The 19,858-nt window shown below is 39.9% G+C and overlaps 1 protein-coding gene across 8 annotated transcripts in view; it reads left to right on the top strand.

The window, feature by feature from the left end:
- khdrbs2 (KH domain containing, RNA binding, signal transduction associated 2) overlaps positions 1-19,858 on the top strand; it is a 59,519-nt gene that overhangs the window by 27,048 nt on the left and 12,613 nt on the right. For all 8 annotated transcript variants that reach the window (XR_011077116.1, XR_011077114.1, XR_011077115.1 and 5 more), the window contains exons 4-6: positions 3,661-3,807; positions 10,281-10,408; positions 12,174-12,339. Coding sequence is in view for 1 of the 8 variants with exons in the window: in XM_068568677.1 (XP_068424778.1) it covers positions 3,661-3,807; positions 10,281-10,408; positions 12,174-12,339 (441 nt within the window). In the remaining 7 variants the exon portion in view is untranslated. The remainder of the gene's footprint in view (positions 1-3,660; positions 3,808-10,280; positions 10,409-12,173; positions 12,340-19,858) is intronic.

The raw sequence follows: 19,858 nt of genomic DNA, 5'->3' as shown, positions 1-19,858 counted from the left end.
CTCGAGGGTAGGGAACTATGATGCAAGGACAAAAGTTTAAACCCAATTGGCTGCGTGAGTGTTACGCTCGCTTCTCTTCACAGCCACCATCCTGGTGTCCTCAAGCGAAGCACTCAACACCCAATTGTTGCAGTGCATGGTTAAGGAAAACATGTTCAAAGAAATATATTTTGTCATAGCATAAAATACATAGCAACCTCCACTCTACAGGTCTGACATCATGTCCAATTATTTGTTGATAGTAGAATTGATTTTAGGATTTAATCAGTTCCTTTAAAAACACAGTTAGCACTGACTCCAGGCCATATTACAGAACTTTACAACTTTTAAGCTAGTGTGAAGCCCCAGGCAGGGGCCCCTCAGGGCCCGGGTTAAGATAGGAAGGTGGTTGGGCTTTTCTTGTCATCAGACTTTTTTTTTTTACTTCAGTGCCTTCTTGGAGACTTGCTTGAACTCAATGCCACCTATCCAAACTAAACACATCATTGCAATCTTAATTTTTCCCTCTTTTTTTGCCATTCATACTTTGGAGCTCTGTTGCTGTAAGGATTCATACGACTGATGTTTAGTGGTGGAACTGAACACACTGAGGCGCTTCACTGAAACATTAATCCAGCAACATGAGAAGTTTAACCAGTCAGAAACACATGTTTTAATGTGAAATGATCTGTGTTTATTGAATATTGGGATTTTTTGTTTGGTCTAATTTTGTTTGATTATGTAATTAGTAATAATTAAATGAAGTGAATCTGGAAATATGGCCAAACAACTTCTCAATTCAGATGTTCCTGAGATGTTCAGAGCGTAATCTGATAGAATGAATGTAGAAACAGAAATAGCACCACAGACTCCATCACGGTGACGTCTGCATCTTTTCCCCCTCCTTTCTCTTTTTTCTACCACATAGACAGAGGGATCTCTTAAGATGTCTGCTGTTTTATTTATCAAACATGTCATTCCCCACCTGTCCACCAGGGGCCCTTGCTACGTTTGTCTCCCTGGCACACCTGCTGTGGATCAACTCTTCTATGGCGGATGATCCAGCATCTCCTCTGACAAACTTAAACCATAGAACATCCATCCATCCATCCATTTTCCAAACAGCTCATCCTGTTTAGGTCCGCGGCGCATTGAACACGTCACTTATAATTAACAATATATATTTAATCAGATGTATCATGCCCCTTCAAATTGGATCCGCCAGATGTGCTGATACTTGTACATTACTCTATCTATGCTACGGCTAGGCTGAATACGTTTTTCATTATTCTTTACTGAGAGTTCACCATGCCTCTATATCGCCCTGCAGTAGGCCAAGCTAATCAACATTTTAACTGCTTTCCATTTTGCATTCATCAAGAGTTTTAACTACCTGGATTTTGAGACTAGACAACCATGGTCTTGTTTTAAAATTATATATATATTTTCTTGACAAATAGAGGCTGCTGGATTATTAATTCATGCTCGCACGCATGTTCACGTATGATGTGGCTATCTTTTCCGAGCTGCAGTTTATGACTGTAGGCGTTAATTATATTGTGATGTCTTGACAGGTCAGCATCGGCTTGAAGCGTGGGTGCACAAATCAAGTTGACAAAGTCCCTGCACTAAACAAACATAAGTATCTTCAGTTTACTTCTGGTTCATTGTCTTTAATGTAACTTAAAAACTATCTTTCTTCTCCTCTGCTCCTGTTCTTTATTCTTCCTCCCACCAACCCTCATCAGCCAGCTCTCTTTCAGCTGGGCAGCAGCTTTGGCCCGGCTGCCCTGCTGACTATGGGAATTGTAGTTTGTTTACCAGATGCCATGAAAGGGTTGTAGTCTCTGCTGCAACCACTGGGAGGGGATGTATCTCCCATTGATGACACTCTCCCTCATGTCATCACAATATAGAATAAATAGTATTTAACTCTCACTTTTGTCAGACACAAAGTCACAGAACAGCTCAGGAAGTGTCTGTCAGAGATGCGCTGGCAGCTTGGTTAGCAAGACAGACAGACAGGAGACAGATTGCATGGTGGTATAGTGGCTGAACTTACTGTTATTTGCAGAGATCAAACTTGCTGTTCCTCCATTTCACTGTCTTGGCGTTTATTTTTTCCTTTCACTACATCCTCTAATCAAAGTTGTGAACATTGGCACCTGCTTTGATGGGAGGAGAGGCGTACAGACACAACTTGCGTAGTGAGAATATTGGGACGCCTGGTCTGCTGCATCAAGTTGTCTTGTGATAATTTAAGCACTCTTGAGGGATACCATACTCTATGACCAAGCTCTAGTGTCTACCGGCAGTCTGTTTTTTCCCTGTAGTTGTCAGATAATTAGTCATAACTTTCTCAAAGTTATTTCTTAAGCAAGTACGGAAAAGGTGTCTTCCTCGCGATGAATATATTGACTACTTAAGTGACTCTTGTCTTGAAACTGAATCATGAATGTTACTGTGGGTTGTAGCCTTTTTAAGAGATGCCTATGTAAAACAAATGGGAAAAGGGACTTTTGTAATATCTCTTTATTTTAAAAATATATATTTTTTAGCAAAAATACTTTATTTAGAGAGCTATAGCCTCATGGCTTTAGTAGTATCAAGCGGTACATCCCGAGTCTCTAAATTGCATTAAATGCAACTGAGTTGTTTTCTGGTGGGGACAGTTTTTAGCGAACATTCCAATAAAAATGCACTTAAAATACTGATAAAAATGATTGTTTTGTTCCACTCGCCCCATCAGCTTATGCTCTTCATCTGTTAGTCCCACCCATCTCGTCAGCTCCATCACTCTCATCTTTCTACTCTGCTGCACCTACTCCTTCTGGTATGCAAGGCCCCTCCCTATGGTAAATAAGCCCCAGGTTCACTCACACTCACTGCTCGCTCGTTCTCCACATTTGTGCCAAATTCTCCACCAACTACCCTCCGATTGCTCTCCTGTTGCCGACGCCGCCCGTTTAGACTTCCCAGCCTTGCCTCTCCCCTGGAACAGCTCCATAGTCCTCGGTCCCCGACCACGAGAACTGCCTCAGCTCCCTCTGGCTCCTGTCGGCCTTTTTCCCCGTATGCAGATCCTGGGCTGTTTGTGAGTTCTGCCTGGATTAAAGCTTGTCAAAACGATTCTCGGATCCTGTCATACTGCATCTGGATCCTTAACACCCCCTGTTAAACAGACTAAAATATCTAATCAATTATTTGAGGGAACATTTTGTACAGACAGTCATTGTCACTGAAAGAATGTGAGCATACTGACATAAGCATTAACTCAGAGCACTGCTGCGTCTAAATATAATAATCACAAAGAGCCACTTGCATTATCAGTCGTAACAGAAATTGATTGAAAGTGTGTCTAGTCATTAATCATTACGTTCACATTCATTATCCACGCTTCATATAATGAAATGACAAATGTATGTTTTATTCATTCTATATCTAGTTATAATATATGTACTGAAGTAGAAATCAACAGGTCATAATCGTTCCACTTCAACCTGCATTGTACACTAGAAAGAAAATTGACTCCCAAGTGAAACCTGATGACACGTCACTATGCAACAGTGAAGATACTACATGTCAATCCAAAAAGAATTACAATTACCACCATATTATGTTATTACACAACATGCATTTTGGAGAACAGTTCAAATCATTCACTTGTCCTTTTTTTCACAGGAAGAAGAACTAAGGAAAAGCGGGGAGGCCAAATACGCCCATCTGAGTAATGATCTTCATGTTTTAATTGAAGTCTTCGCTCCACCTGGAGAGGCCTATTCACGCATGAGTCATGCTTTGGAGGAGATCAAAAAATTCCTAGTTCCAGTAAGTTTAATACTTTACATAACTTTTTCCTCTTAATTTTCATTCCTATGTGGTATATGAACATCAGAACTGATTATTAATTATTTCCCCACAAGACTCGCTAACACAAAGTTTACAGTATCCAGGGTTTGTTAACACAAAAGGGAAAAGATGCATAAAGTTTGTATCTGTTTTACAACCACTATCGAACCCTGCATTCCCTCATTTACAAATTAAAAATAATGTATTCAGCAATTAAAGTGCTGTATGGAAAAAAACTTGCAAGACTCCAGCAACTTATAGCCCGGAGAACTGGAAATAATTAATGTGCATGTTGTGTATTCTCGCTGAGTTCAAGCTGTAAATATTAATGCAAATGTGACAAGCCTAATAGAGGAATTGTGCTGCACGAGTCAACATTATGGATTTCATGCTTTTTCTGAAAGAAAGTTGATGTTCTTACAAGTTCTTTACTTCCATACAGTCTTTCCAAAAATATATACAAATCTTGTGGCGGAGGCTAAACTCTCACTTTATTGTAGTAACTTGAGAAAAGATGAGTTACTGTGTATTCTGAATGATTCTAATAAGAGTGTACAATTAGTACACACATATAATTAGCTGCAATCCATTTATTTCTGAATAGGTGCACACATTCAAACAGCACAGATAGTTAAGGCTAGACAACAGTTTCATTTTTTGAAATTATGCCAGCAGAAATAATTACACAGGGTGACTATAGGAAGATTTAACAGTGACAAAACAACTTCAAATTATAACTCTGGACAAGAAAGCAGTGTTAAAAGCTCCAATGAGGGTTTATTATTCTAAGTGTTTATGAATGTTGAAAGGGGAAAAACCTTAATTCAAGTTACATTTTGCTGCTTAATCAGACCTTGCATTCCCTTCCCTGCATTGTATTGTGAAACCCCAGAATACTAAGTGAAGTTCAAATAGAGGAAAACCTCACTTTGTCCCTAAATTCAGCCCACATGTCCATAACAAACGTTAAAAAATAAAGACCATGCCATGTATTGCATAGCACATGCTTGCTGCTTCGGGGATCTTATGGATTTGCAAATAAACTGCACATAATGCAACACAACAGGCATCTGTCGGTATCCACAGTGACAGATGTTTCCTGCCTCTGGTGGAGAGTGAAAGGTGCGTCCTGCTGTTTCTTGTTTTTATGGCTTCACTGTGTAAGAACCGAGATGGTTACTGTGTTACCAGAGTGATACTTCAAGTAAATTGCTATTGGGGACTGGTTTGGTTAAAAATAACCAGCATGGGTTTATTAAAGTGTTGTTTATTTGTAATTATATATTCGAAAGGCAAAATAATGTAAATTTGTTCATTCGATTTGATTAATTTAGGAGGAACTCCAACGGTTTTACACATCAAAGACTGTTTACTAGTGTTGGGGAGTGCTACTGAATATATCAAATAAATAAGTTGTAAATCCTTTTGTGGCCCCAAAAGAAGTTGTGTGAAGTTTGATAAACTGCCTCAAGTGACATCACTTGAGGCAGTTTATCAAGCTTTATTTATGAGGTTGGTCAGTTGGGACAGAAAACTACAAGTTCAAATGAAACAGATCCGGAGGTGTGGAGTTTGTGAGCACACGGGATCTTTATCCTGCTGCTCCTCTCCCCTTGAGGCTAAGCTCGAGGCTGTGTTAAGCCTAGTTCATGCTTCTGCGTCACGTCCACGGCGTCGACGTGACGCAGAAGCATGAACTAGGCTTTAGGCCGCTAGATCGGGAATGTGTTGCATTGTGGGTAATGTCGGCTCCAAAACTGACAAGGAGGAACAATGTGTTTAATCTGTTTTGTTTTAAACTGTCTATTGCTGGTGTCACAATGTTGGAGAAGAGCAATTCTAAAATTGGTGGACTTCTGATTTTCTGTATCTGACATCAATTTGTTGTCAGCTAAATGTAAACAAATACAAGTTGGCCGATGAGGAAAAATTAACTAAACGTAAAACTGCTAAAAATGCCTGGTTCCAGTTTCATGCCAACTGGTGTGCAACACTGCTTTTCTCTGCCATCAGGAAAAGTAGCACTGCTCCAGAGGCCCAGAGGCCCATCTACCCCTGCTTGTGTGACATATGCTTCTGAAACCAAACTCAGGTCAAAATGATGCAGCAGGCTTAGAAAACGAGACGTGTAGCTCCCACAATGCCATGCGTGTACTTTAATGACCTACACTGCTGGTTCCGGCTGAAAATCTAAGTTTGCACCACAGCAAGTGAGCTGAGGTGAGGGATTTGTGGTGCACTCATTCCTACTCACCTCTGAACAAAAACTCAAATGTGCTCCATCTTCTACCAAAACAAAATCATTTTAATGTTGCAGCGCCCCGTGATGTCTGAGGACAAATACGTCTTCAGTAAAACCTGCGTCCCACTAAGCTCATATCTACAAAACAGGAAGAAATGAATAACAGTGTCTTTTCTTTTGTTATGAAAAACCTTATGATTTAAATCACAATTATTTTAAAAAAAACATCACAATCACATGAACAAGCTATGTGATCATTTACGATTTCACATGAAAATAGCGTGTTATTAATTTAGTCTTGAGCCAGAGTTGAATACACGGGTCGCCAAGAAGTACAGTTTGTCTGACTGTGAGCTTTATCAGTCGCCGACTCTCTGAGGAGAGAAAGCTTTCTGAGCGGGAGCCCTCAGATCTGCCGGGAAGTAAAATCTGACTACAGAAAGGCTGTCAGTGCTGTCAGCTCACAGTTATGCAAACAGGAACCTAATCAGTGGAATACAGTATTTACAGGATTGAAGCGAGAGGCCCTGGAGAAGGACAGAAGCTTCTGCTCTCAGCCGGATGAGCTTGTAGCCTTCATCTTGGAGGAAACAAGATATGTGAGATTCATTTCATTTCAAGACAAAACGAAGATATACATGCTATTAAAGCTGTCTGTTTTGTGTTTGAATTTATATGTAATCTATTTGATTCACATTATCCCAAAGGAAGAGTCTGAGCACCAACCCTGATTGGCCTGGTGTTGTAGAGGAACACACGTATGCACGGTCCTCTGCATTATTATGCTCAGCAAAGATCCAGACTGTGCACGTGTCCTAACAACGCAGGGCCAATTTTACTGTGGAAGGAAGGAGGTGCAATTTGTATTGAGTTCACGTTAAAAGAGCTCGACATGAGGATATTTTTTTTCACTGTGCATTGGTTTTAGATTCTGTTGTGTGTGTGTGTAAATTTAATTTGCATGTGGTGTTGTATCACACTATGGTTCACTTGTGCTTTCTTGCATTTGGACCTCAAAAGTAGCACTGATTCTTCTTTGTATTCAGCGACGGTCACGAAGCAGCACAATAAAGTGAAATGCACAAGCAAAGGACCAACTAATGAAGTTTCACGAATGTAAACTTCCAGTATCACGAAATACAGAACCCAAGTCCAGATTACTCAGTTCATTTGTTTGGAACTAAAATGAGCACAATGAGAAAGTTATACGTACAGTGGAAAACTTGACACACATCATATCAAGATGCAGATTAACATCTGCTGCTTCTGTTCCTCTGCGTCAACTGGCCTAATGTGCTTTGGGAGAAGGAGAACATCTTTCAGTAGTTTGTTATGCAGGACAGCGCCTTTATTTCCTGCTCAGGTTGACATATTACTTCACTATCTCTTTAAATAGCAAGTAGGTGTGTGCTGCTATATTAATGCTCTCATTGTTGTCTATTTGGAAGTTGACACAGATTTAATAATCTTTGGGGGAATTTCAACAAACTCCTCGTCCCAGGCTGTCATTTCTGCAATATGAGTGAATATTTATGAAACTATGTGTCCCTGTCAATTGTTCTGTGTGCCTGCTGTGAATGGGTACATGATGAATTACACACTTATGAATTCTTTGCGTCCAGCAACGCAGACACGACGCTGTAAGAGATTTTTTGTCAGCCGATCTAACACAAGATACATTTCAACACACATTTTGCGAGCTGTTGGAAATTGTAATGGCTTCACTCACATTACAGCCATAAATTTGAATTCATCAATATGCTGTATATCACCAGGGAATTTTCAGCTTTGTCCTCCAAAGAAACCAATTCATCTTCTGACAAACATACGTCCGACATAGGGGACATAGCAATCTCATAATGAAAGCCACATTTTTTGTATGTGCAAACGTAGTCGACAATAAACCATTCTCTTCAAAAACTGGGATTGATTTGATTTCTTTTTTTGTTTATCCATTTAATATATTGATGGAGGTTTGTATTGACTCGCATCACTGGATGCCTTCAGGTCTCTCTTCCACTGAGATTGATTATTCAAAAATGTTGAATTAATTTTCATGTTGTATGTTTGTCAGAGTTGATAGGAGCAGTTCTTTCATGAACGATCCTGCAGCCAACAGACGTGTACCAGTGAGATGTAAAGTCGAGAAAGGAAATTAGGCAATACAGCCAGCAACAGAGATGTGTAGCAGGTGTAGACGCACACACGAAGGATCGGTATCGTCGTTATTTGTTTGCCGACCCCTTAAAGTCTAAGTTTTGCTCTGTGAAGGGCATCGTTCGTGTACAAGGTCCTGCATGGTCAGAGTTAATCTCAGTGAGCAAACAATCTGGCCCGAGAAGCCTCAGCAGGGGGTTTATCTACTCATGTTAACGCCTCTGTCACCAGTCAACTTTTACAAGCTCTGGCGGATTTGTTGTGCTTTAGATAAGCTGCCAGCTTTCCAATTAAAAGCCCTGCCAGTCTCCTTGAAACCATCAGAACGCTTCAGGCCCTATTAGTTCATTAACAAGAGAAGCACATGTGTGCAGTTTGTCAAGTGTTTTGGAAATCTACCTTGAGGAGTATTATTTCTTCTTCTTCTTCTCCTTCTTCTTCTTCTTTTTCTTCTTCTTCTTCTTCTTCTTCTTCTTCTTCTTCTTCTTCTTCTTCTTCTTCTTCTTCTTCTTCTTCTTCTTCTTCTTCTTCTTCGACACACACAGGAGTAAGAATCTGTTCATCATATGGTCCCTTTTGGACACATTTCCTATTACTGTAAAAGGACAGCTGGCACAATGTGACAATAATGATGCTGACATTTGTTATAACGTGCAAGTTTACAACTTTGCTGGTCACACATAATAACAGAATTCTAAAAATAGGCTTTTGTTAAAGATCTGATTGCATTCAATGACGGACATGTGAATCACAGAGTAGGCAAACACTCTGCTGTGATTCCTCATGACTTAGTTTGGTGTAGGTGGGCTTATAGATATTTAATGGGAATACACAGAGTATGAAAAGAAGGTATTAAAGCAAATAAAGGGTGACAAAATTCACCAGAACCCAAGATTATAGTGTATGTGTGAGCTGTAATCTCCCTCGAATAGAGCCTGCACACCCATTAATGGTCTGTCCTTCACTTATCAATGCACTCTACACAGAATGATATCTCATGAATGAATGTGCGGTTAATTTACTGGTCGGATTAACGCTCTCCGAAAGATGTCATTTACTCCATGATGGAAGGATTCATGTAGACCAAGAGAATTGTTTTTAATGTTTGGGACTAAATTCTTGGTCCGACTTTGTCTGCAGTGTCATTTATTTATTTTCAAATATCTAGCGGAGGTTTTTTAAGGCCTCCTTGCTCTCATTTCAGTACCTGCCACCCAGGTATACAGTCAGAAAGACCCAACAAGTCACAAAGTGTGGCTGTCTAAATCACTGACTGCTGCCTCCGTCGCTTTGTTGTCATAATGAAATAAAACAACTAAAGCATTCTGCCCGAGGTATCAAATCATGTGGGCTCTGCTTGTGTGTTTCTGAGAAATAAGCCTGTTTATCTGTCAGCAATGACAAGATAATGAATATTGCTTTGTACCCTCCCTTGTCTGCTGCATACTGTTTGATAACGGGTTGAAGAAAAAGGGTTCAGAATCACATGATAACGGTATTCCTCACAAAGTTTTTGAAACTGTCAATTACCGGCTGTGCGTCGACCATATTTTTCTGTTGCTTGAAAGTGCGGACTAGGTTGTTGTTTTTTATTTCCCTTTTATGTCCTCGTTCTTCTTACATACAGGTTTTGGAAATGATTTGGAAATCTGTTTTTGTTGGTTATTTTGTCCTCTAGTCATATGAAAGGCAATTTGTCAAAAAACTCACACTAGTTCTACAAACCCCTTGACAGAAAATCTGTTTTTACCTTTTCCTATTAAAAAAAAAATCATACAAAAAGTACTGCGACCAATGAATCCATGTCTTTTTGTTGAGGATGTATTGATCGTCCTACATCACGAATCCCGCCCCTGCATTACTCAAAGTGCCCAAACATACACCAAAAGAAAAGGTTCCCCATTGAGTATTCAACGCTCAGCAACGCCATGTGGTTGCTGAGCGTGTCAAGATCATTTTGATTACATGCCATTTGCTGCCGTTGCGAGCATCTGTTGCAGTCGGAAGACAAATGTCCTTGTTTTTGATACATTCTGTTTTTTGTTTCCCGCAGGACTACAATGACGAGATCCGACAGGAGCAACTGAGAGAGCTCTCGCTGCTCAACGGCTCCGACGAGTCGGGCAGAGGGAGGAGTGCACAGGGGAGGAGCGTACGACCAGCAACCACAATATCCACGGGGTAAAGCACTAAATACAGTGCCAAAGAAAAGGACTCTGAGTATTTTTTGAATACAATAATCAGGGCATCTTAAAGTTAAACGTTTCTGAAGGTTACTACTATTATAAAAGACTTGTGGCAGGCTTCATATCAAAACACTTCTGAAACACTTCTCACAGGTCAGGACTTAACACTTAATTATAATATACTTTTTCTTTCCAGTTGCAGTCCTAACATTTCACATATAGGCAGAACTTAAAAGGGTTGACATATATATATATATATATATATATATATATATATATATATATATATATATATACAGAGAGAGAGAGAGAGAGAGAGAGAGAGAGAGAGAGAGAGAGAGAGAGAGAGAGAGAGAGATACTTGAGTAGTTTTCCTTTAAATCAGTTATGCAATCACTCAAAAGTAGTCAACCCTCAATATTTGTTATTCACTGCAATATGACACGTTCTAAACAACATTTTGGTGTGCAGTGTTGTGAATGACGAATACATGGTTAAATAATGAAGGAGGATGTCGCCGCCTTCATTGTGAATTTCAGATTAATTGGTTCACTGTCAAACATCTGAATATTGAATATAAAAGTGTTATTTGTTCTATTCCCCCTCATGTTGTAGTTAATAGTTTTCAACAGTATTCTGCTTTTAATTAATTCCCCCCCCCCAGTTATGTCACCTTCATAACTCAAATATTAGTTGATTTCCATGTACCGTTGTGTAGCTTAAGGGAATTTTAAGATGCAGGCAGGACCAGCTACAGAACAATTTAGGCTTTAGAGAGCATTTGATCAGCATTGCCATGCATGCAGCTGCTCGTGTGAAACGCAAACCTCACCCAGTCTCCTTTTAAGTTTGTTTCGCGAGCAAATTGTTTGAAATCTACGTGAGACGTGGCGGTCCCTCAGGACTACCCATGCAGGTACAGTTTGCCATGACAGCCTGGTTTAATTCAGGCAGCACATATGGGTGAGCTAAATCAAGCAGTAACATGGGTTACTCACATTTTTAAGTCACTCACCACCACTTCTCTACCTAGATTTTCCCCTTATGGCGCAACGATAAGCGATTATTGTAAATCTCCATGAAAAATATGCACCAGTAATTCCCCTTTGAGTGTCTGTATTTTTGGATCACAATGGACTGCTACCTTGTGAAGGATGTGCCAGAGGAAGAGAGGGTATCCTAGCCCACCTACATTATGCTGCCGTTAAAATGCTAAGTTAGCAGACAATAGACGGCTTTGCGATGCTAAATCCACCCTTCAAGCCCTGCGGTGTTCGTGTGGTTCTGCTACTGGACAGTCCCACCTCCATAAGAGAAACAATCCACTTTAAATTCCTCAAGCCTGCCCATGTCTTTGGCCTTTATTGTCTCTTTACTACAAACCTGAGTGTATTTTGTAGCTCCAGGCAGATGGAGGTGTGATTTTGGACAAACACATGCTAGGCACTGCTTCGTCGTGTTATTGAAAGAACCCCGCTGCATACGATCCCACAGGCATGTTTGCAGAGATGACAAAGACACAAAGTGACACTCTTGTGCCCTCTCGTCATTGCAAGATCTACCATGCTTAACTTGTGTTTCACTGTACGACACCACCGACTGAGGCAGTCTTGCACATATGCAGCGATGAGCGGGTTTTAACTGATTTCTTTATGTCTTCGTGCCAGTTTTTCTCAGACACCACTGCAACTTGCAATATTATGGAGTAAAATTCCTAAGGCAAATTTATGTCATGTTTGTCTGCTTGTTTGTTTTACCAGGGGCCACAAAGTCACAGGAAGGAGTGCAGCCGCCCCTCGGGGGACAGCGGCGCACGGCAAACTTCCCATGGCGGTTTTAACGAGGGAGGTGAAAGCCCCGAGGGCCAGGGGGGTAGGATACAGACCCCCGCTGCTAGCCGTCACACATGAATCATACGACGACTATGTAAGTGTAATCCTTTTTGCACACAGTGAAAAGTATAGCTGATATTAATTTTACTTGAACTGTGTGTAAATTAGACTTGTTTAATCTCCTTTAACGTGATCTGGAGGAGTCTTGCTTTACACCGAGAGGTAGGGCATTCAGGGACATGTGTTGGAAAAAATAGGGCCAGCAGGAAATTAATATAATATGTTATTAATTTATTTCACTTAATTTTAAAAGCATAGCATAACTTTTTATAGAGATTTTGGATCCAATCCACCTCAATTTACATCTATATCAGCAAAATATGAAAATTAACATGCTCGACTTAAAGGGCCAGTATAGCATTATAGGGGATCTATTAGCAGAAATTGCATATCATATGCATAAGTATGTTTTCATTAGTGTATAATCACATGAAACTGATAATTGCTGTGTTTGCATTAGCTTATAATAAGCCCTTTATATCTACATAAAGAGTGTGTCTTCTTCAAGGAGTCCGCTATGTTACCCCATTTTTACGGTAGCCCAGAACGGACAAACCAAACACTGGCCTTTCTCCTATTTACATTTCCTGAAGGCCATTGTAGTTATTCAACACAAAATAAAAATTGTGACGACATCAGCCGCAGAATGCAAAACCATGGCTCTGCCGTCTGACTTCTGTTGCTCCTGAAGAAGTGTTATTAAGACCATTCAGTGTTATTATGGCCTCTGAGTGTGGCCAATGACGTTACGACCGGTTTGCGCGTGGCCTTAACAACAGCGCTAGCTGCCACCAAATCCACCTTTAAAAGGTGATAAGAATATATTATCGTCACCTTTTGTTGGTAAGTTATCGCTATCATGGAGGCTAATGAAGTTGCAAGCAAGGAGGATTTTTCTCTTCCTCTTTAAACCAAAGATAGACTTGTCTTCAAAAAGCTGTAAGCGAAGCATGTTTCACTGTACAGACAGATTTTAGTCCAGGTTTGACTGTATTGAGATGTGAGCTTTCAGCTCTATTTGCTGTGACAAATCTGTTCATCACTTGCTCTGATAGCTGCTATTTCAAACTGCTGTGCATCTGGAACATTGCAAACTTATTTTTACTAATTGCATATTTCATAGCATATGGTGATCAATGTCGAGTGCTTATTTCATCTCGTTTGATGTTGGCAAATACAATGTATTTAATGCAGCTAATGTAAATGTGACAGGATATGACGATGTAAAACGTCCAGTAAAAAAAATAACCACAAGGGTTGATGCCAGAAAGCATTGACATTCTGATGTCAGAAGGTCATTTTGATCGGACGAGTGATAAGCACACATGTTTTGGCATGAAGTGAATTTGGTCACTTGTGCATTGAAAATGTAACAGCACCAGATGTCAGTGCCTGGAATGAGCTCCTGAATCAGAGCCTGCTTGCAGCTAGTAGATGTTCACTCTGTGGTGAAATAAAACGGCTGCCTGTGAAAGGGAAAGTGTAGGAAAGTAAATGGGGTTTATAGTTGGATAAAACATATGTAAAAACAAAGCCATTGGCTGACTCATGAAGTTTTGCATTGTAAATAGCTGAACCATTTTCATGCAACGAGAGAGAGTTGGTAGTAGCTTGACCAGTGGCCTATAACATCTTTGTTCACTTAAAATAATGCTGGGATGTGTACAAAGAATTACTCAAGGTTTAAGATAAAAAAGTATGCATGTCCTCAGATCTTGACAATATCTCAAGGTCATTTTGAAAAGACGACACACGGTGAGCTCAAAGTTTCATCCAAATGAAAAAAGGCAACGCTTTTACCAGTCTATTTCCTCAGAGCTTTCCCGCTAAGCAAAGCCCCCATGTGTGTTGGCAATTGAAGATTGGGCTGTCTGCATGGGGAAATGCACAAGCGCAGTCTCATTACCAAACCAAATTGAGTTCTGATGTAGAGCCTGTATATTTCTGAGGAGTAAAAAGCGAGGCATTTCTTCTCTTTGTAATTGGAGGTTGGAAAGAAGGGTGGGAGCGCAGAGACTAGGGGATTATGGAAAGATGAGTTTGTCCTGAACATTTTCTTCCCTCATATCTCACTTTGCTTTTTTTTCCAACTACATTACACAATTTCCTTCAAGAATGTTTCCAGAATGTAGCACGACCTCTTTAACAAAAGGTCCTGGTTTGTTTGCTCATTCAATCACTGAGCTTACAAGATGCTGTGCAATCTGTTGAAACACAATAATACATAAACAGCAATAGATTCCCCTCTGTTGCTACATCTTGTATTTGTCTTTGAGAAACAAATGTACAATAGATGTGTCTCCACTTCTACATGCTGTATTTGCCTGTAGAAAGAAAAAGCACCGTAGTGTGTATGGGGATTCTGTAGCTGTAGATTTCTCCAAAGATAGTTGATTGATGCACTCGGTCGAACTGTCAGTCTGTTCCATAAAAGTGATACTGTGAGAATATTCATAATCTTATCTAATCGAGGGTGGTATTGATTTCAAACTTAAATGGATAGGATAAGGTAGCTGGTAGTAATCAGGTGTCATTTTTATGCCTCCTTGACAGCCGTGGCCCCAGGCATTATGTTTTCTGTCTGTCGGTCTGATTGGTCCATTCCCACGAACACGATATGATGATCAGGAAGGTCTGAGCGCAATATAGGTCTTTTCTATCTCAATAACAATACAGCTTGTTTTCTGGTCATTCAATAAATAAATAAATAGTCTCTAAGACTCATCTCTACACTGACTACACTGTGTTATCACCAGATGCCGAATTCTGATCAATTCTAATTTTCTAAGAAAACCGAGTTAATGTGCTTGTCATGTTGTTTTTCAATTTAGACAATGCAATTATATGTCACGATATCTCAATATATGATTTCATCACAATATGGTTATATTGAAAGACAAAAACATGATCATCTTGAATAATCACCCAGCCATAGCCTGGAGGACACCTCTTCGACACTGATTTGATTTTGGAGGTGAAAGGTCATATACAGTGTGACCCGATGTCTGTCCCATATCTCAGGAATGCCTTCATATCTTAAAATTTGGCTGAAATGTCAGCCTGGACTCAGAGAGAGAGACTGATGCTGATGGTGAAATTCAAGGTCACTGTGACCTCATGTCTGGTCCATTCTCAGCGATATCTGAAGAACGTCTTAAGGGAATATCTTCAGATTTTGCACAGAAGTCCACTTGAACTAAAAGATGAACTGATTGGGTGGTCTTCACAATCACATAACTCAAGAATTGATATGCGAAATGTGACAATTCACACAAATGTCTCGATAGATATAATTCTGAATTGATGACATGGTTGTAAGCTGAACATTACTCGTGAGGTGATATTTGTAGTTGCTTTATAGTTTATGAACATCTGGTGTTTTTTCTCTCACGCAAATCTCACCTTGCAACATCCTTTACATCAGCACTACGTTCACCCTGGAGTTAAGTTGTTTTTGTTTCCACAATAACGGACGTTACAGGTTTTGCCTTTCAGGTGTACAGAGTGCTGCAACACTTCTCTCATTGAGCAGTCTGAAACCATATCAAATAGCTTCGCCAACAGCAAACACAGATGTGTACTCCTCAGTGTTGCTTTTGACATAATACTGTGAAATAATTCTAGTACAAATTGAATGACATCTACGTTCTTAGTGTGGATGTTAAAGGATAAGACTACGTATTTTAAAAATAAATAAATAAATAAGTTAAGACGAAAAAGAATCTTCTGTGTAGACGAAGCCTGATTTATCGTATTCCTGTGTGCCATAGAGCTTCTTAGTACTGGGTCAATTGGTCGACATAATCAATGTCATTGATGAGACAAAAACATCAATTTGCATAAGCTGCCTCAGCAAGTCTAAAGAATGGCTGTGCCCATTTAAAGCATGGATTCCCCCAGAGCTGCAGCTAACACCCCTCACCCAGAATCCTCTCAGTGTGGGAGTGTTTGAGAAAGAGACCCAACAATGTGGTGCTTTATGAAATACATGTAAACGCTATATCACATGCATACACGTGCATACTCGTCCCTTGTGAGCGACAGTGAGACATTTCACTATAATCTGTATCAAGTTCCTCTGTGAGAAAGCGCAAAAGGAAAGATTAAAGATGTGATCGATGGCATTTTGTGTAGACTGGGACCATGGCCTCAGTTTAATGTTAAAGATCAGATCCCATCTGGATCAAATCTTATCTTTTAATGTCGGAGCAGATGATAGAAAAGAAGAATCTGGAGAGTGATGCAGGATTCTGGCCCTGACAGTAGACCATGAATTGTACAAATTTGCTGGTAAAAATTGAAACGCATAGCTTGGTTTTTAAACCTGAGCCCTGCAACCATACCGAGGCAGTGCGGGAAATGCCATAATGTGATTAAACACAGAGCTTTGGGAGGCTTTGAAGAAAAAAATCTAATCTATCTACTGTGGAAAAAGCAAAAGGACACCCTTTTGAAAATGGGGGAAAATTCTCCCCATATCATCTATTTCGTGAACATAAAAGATGCGTGAGATTCTGTATGTATCTTAAAGGAGAGCGTTTTCTCAGGCCACGCTTATGCACACCTGCTGTAATTGCTTTATAACAATAGGTTCAGATACATTGCTGAGTTCACATTTGTTAGATTAATTATGGAAATTGTTCATGCAGAACTCTCCTGTTTATTAAAGTAGATGTGTGACACACTTCCACTTGATTATTTAACAGAAGAAAGACTCTGGTAGAATGCATGATGGTGGCATTTGTGGGGGTAGGACTGAAGCCCAATGTGTAGAAGTAGCACGATATGTTAGAAATACAATATCTAACATCTGAAGAGTGAGAAGTGCCTGTCTGTTTATTCTTTTCCTGAGCCTCTGTTGAGCCAATGTGAATATTATATTGTTTAATTCACTATTCTTGAAAGCAAAAAGATCGATCTCTTTTATGACGCAGGCCCATTTCTCAAATGTACCCAGAAAATATATTGAAAAATAAGCTTATATGCATTCAGCCAACAGCAAAAGGTTCATGCTGATTGCATTTGCAGGTAAGCAGTGAAGAGCAGCATCTATTCACTGAGACAAAAGGCTGCAAATCTCATTTTCCTCCTAATTCTGCCGCATGGAGAGGCATTCATAGGCAGCTCCCTAAGAAGATCAGTCACTGTCAGGGGACATACAGGTTGTCAATTGATAATGAAGCACAGCGCTAAGGGCCTCTATGTTCTCGCTGTCCTAATTACACTGAGCGAACACTCTCCACCCTTATGTTAACATTTGATTCATTTCCTCTGCCTTGTTAAAATGGACCGGTGTTAATTGTTTTTACAGACGAGTCAAACTCAAGGAATCAGCCCTCATTAATTAGTTGTCGGGCTATTTACACATAGCCCCTTGTTGTCTCTCAATGCAGCTTGTGTTGTGGGTCCAACTCATCCTCATGTCAGCAGATAGAATGATCACAATATGATGAACATTGTGTTATGTTTTTTTTTAAACTTATTGTTGAATAATACGGAACATGTGTTGCACTGTTTTGCTTCTATCTAACATTGCTTATCTGTACTGTAAGATCATTTAACCAGTAAATATAACATCAAATAGTCATAGCTTAAGATTTCAAATCACAAGGAAGTTGTTAGACACACACAAGGATTCAAGACAAATTAACACCAGATTTTTCTTTGTTTTGTATGTATTAATAGTCGCGGCTGTATCAATACATTATCGGTTAAAAATGGTTGCGATAGTAAGCTATATCGCATGCAGGGCTCTCAAGTGTCACGCATTGAGCATGACTGTCACTCATTTCGGTTTTAAGTCACGCCCTCCCGCCACACATCGTATTTCTCACCCTGAAAAAAAAACTCTAGGCTATTTAATGTGCCGCAGCGCGCAAACATGACCTGGTCGCCCTGCCCTCACCACGGAGGAATCAAGCACGTCTCCAAATCCTCTGGAGGTCTGCCGTGAGGAGCCACTCATCAGCCAATCAAAAAAAGAAAAGAAATGGGCTACACGGATAGCCAATCAGAAAAACGTATCTTTTGTATCTGTTGTATCTGGGTAAGATGTAATGACAGACGGGACTGGAGCTGTCCGGCGGTGCGTATTTGTCGTCGTCCGTCCGTCCCCCCCCCTTACCCCATTAACGGCTCCCGGGGGATATATGTCACTCTTGTCTGTGGTCAAAACTTGAGAGCCCTGATATCGATATTTTTGGACATCCCTGTCTTCTTTTAGCACTATGTTGAAAACAAAAAGGTGCTGCTAACACAAAGGCAGGCAGACAACTTAACGCCTCCTAATGGGGCTTTTCCTGTATCCTGTTAATTTCCCATTCTGCTACAGTGTGCTAGTGAGTCACTATAAATTGTTTAGCCAGGCATGCTAACGCTTCAACATAATAATCAGTCTTTACATTTCTGTTAATTAACCACCACTTACATCACAATATATGTAAGTGATCGGTACCCTAACTCCTAACCCTAACCCATGACCAGAAATCCAGTTTTATACTCGTTAGCCTCACCTGAACCTAAAAGCTTTTAGGACTTTTAGGACAGGATATGTGTGGATTTTCACATATAATATACTAAAAACACCATAAGAAATGTGTAATATGTCTAAAGAATGAATATTATTATAGGTCATTGTAAAAAATATATATATACTATAAAGAACTCAAGTTTTACATTACCTCTATTCCTGCAATTCTGAAAGTTTGACTGAAGGTTTATTTTTAGAATTCATTTGACTGAAATGAATCCACCGATCGCTTTACAGTTACGGTCCAGCATGGAGCGATTTGTCATATGGGATTGCTAACAAAACAGTCAATTACTGAGATACGCAGGTCTTTGACTCTCCCTTTGTAGAGAAAGACTCATGCAAGAAAATGAGAAGTATTGGATCCCCTGAACAACTTAATCCCTGACATAATCCCTAACTTTAATTTAGTCGAATTCCCGTTCACACAAATAAAGCCACACAGTAACCAGAGCTGTTGGAACCAGCATTACCCAAAAGGAGAAGGTGTACAAGTGCATTAAATGACATTTTATTGTGTTCTTCACACTGATGCATCTGCTCTGGTGTTATACACACTACCGATGGCAGCCAGACCAAAAGCTAATTGCTGTACTCTTTTGTAACAGGCAGATATAACACGCTGTTGAAAACACATTGAAAATAGCAAGCTAGGAAAGGATTAGAAGAGATTAGATCATGATGAAAAAGAAAGGTGTGCACTAAAAATTCCACTAAATATCTTTCATTGAAGAAGATCCAACAATTACAAGAGCAGACAATGGCTATAGTGTACTGTTCTGCACACACGTTGGCCTGGCTCCAGTTTAGTGGTTATTCAGATTAAGCTGTTTACGAGCACCTTTGGTCTGCTGAGATTGGTTATCCCTGCTGTCATAAATAAACCATTTATCAGAATATTATGAGGAGTACTTTCTTCAGACAGATCAGTCCACACAAGAGCTTTGGTTTGGTTTAAGAAGTGGTGCGGACCAAATTAAGTCAGAGGTGTTTGCCGTTTCCTGCATTCATATTCATCTATTGA

Source organism: Clinocottus analis, unplaced genomic scaffold, assembly GCF_023055335.1.
Source record: "Clinocottus analis isolate CAN_PGR_092001 unplaced genomic scaffold, fCliAna1.0.p SCAF_8, whole genome shotgun sequence".
NCBI classification, from domain to species: Eukaryota; Metazoa; Chordata; class Actinopteri; order Perciformes; family Cottidae; genus Clinocottus; species Clinocottus analis.
Note: the sequence above shows the minus strand (reverse complement) of the source record. Positions and strands in the feature narration are given on the sequence as shown.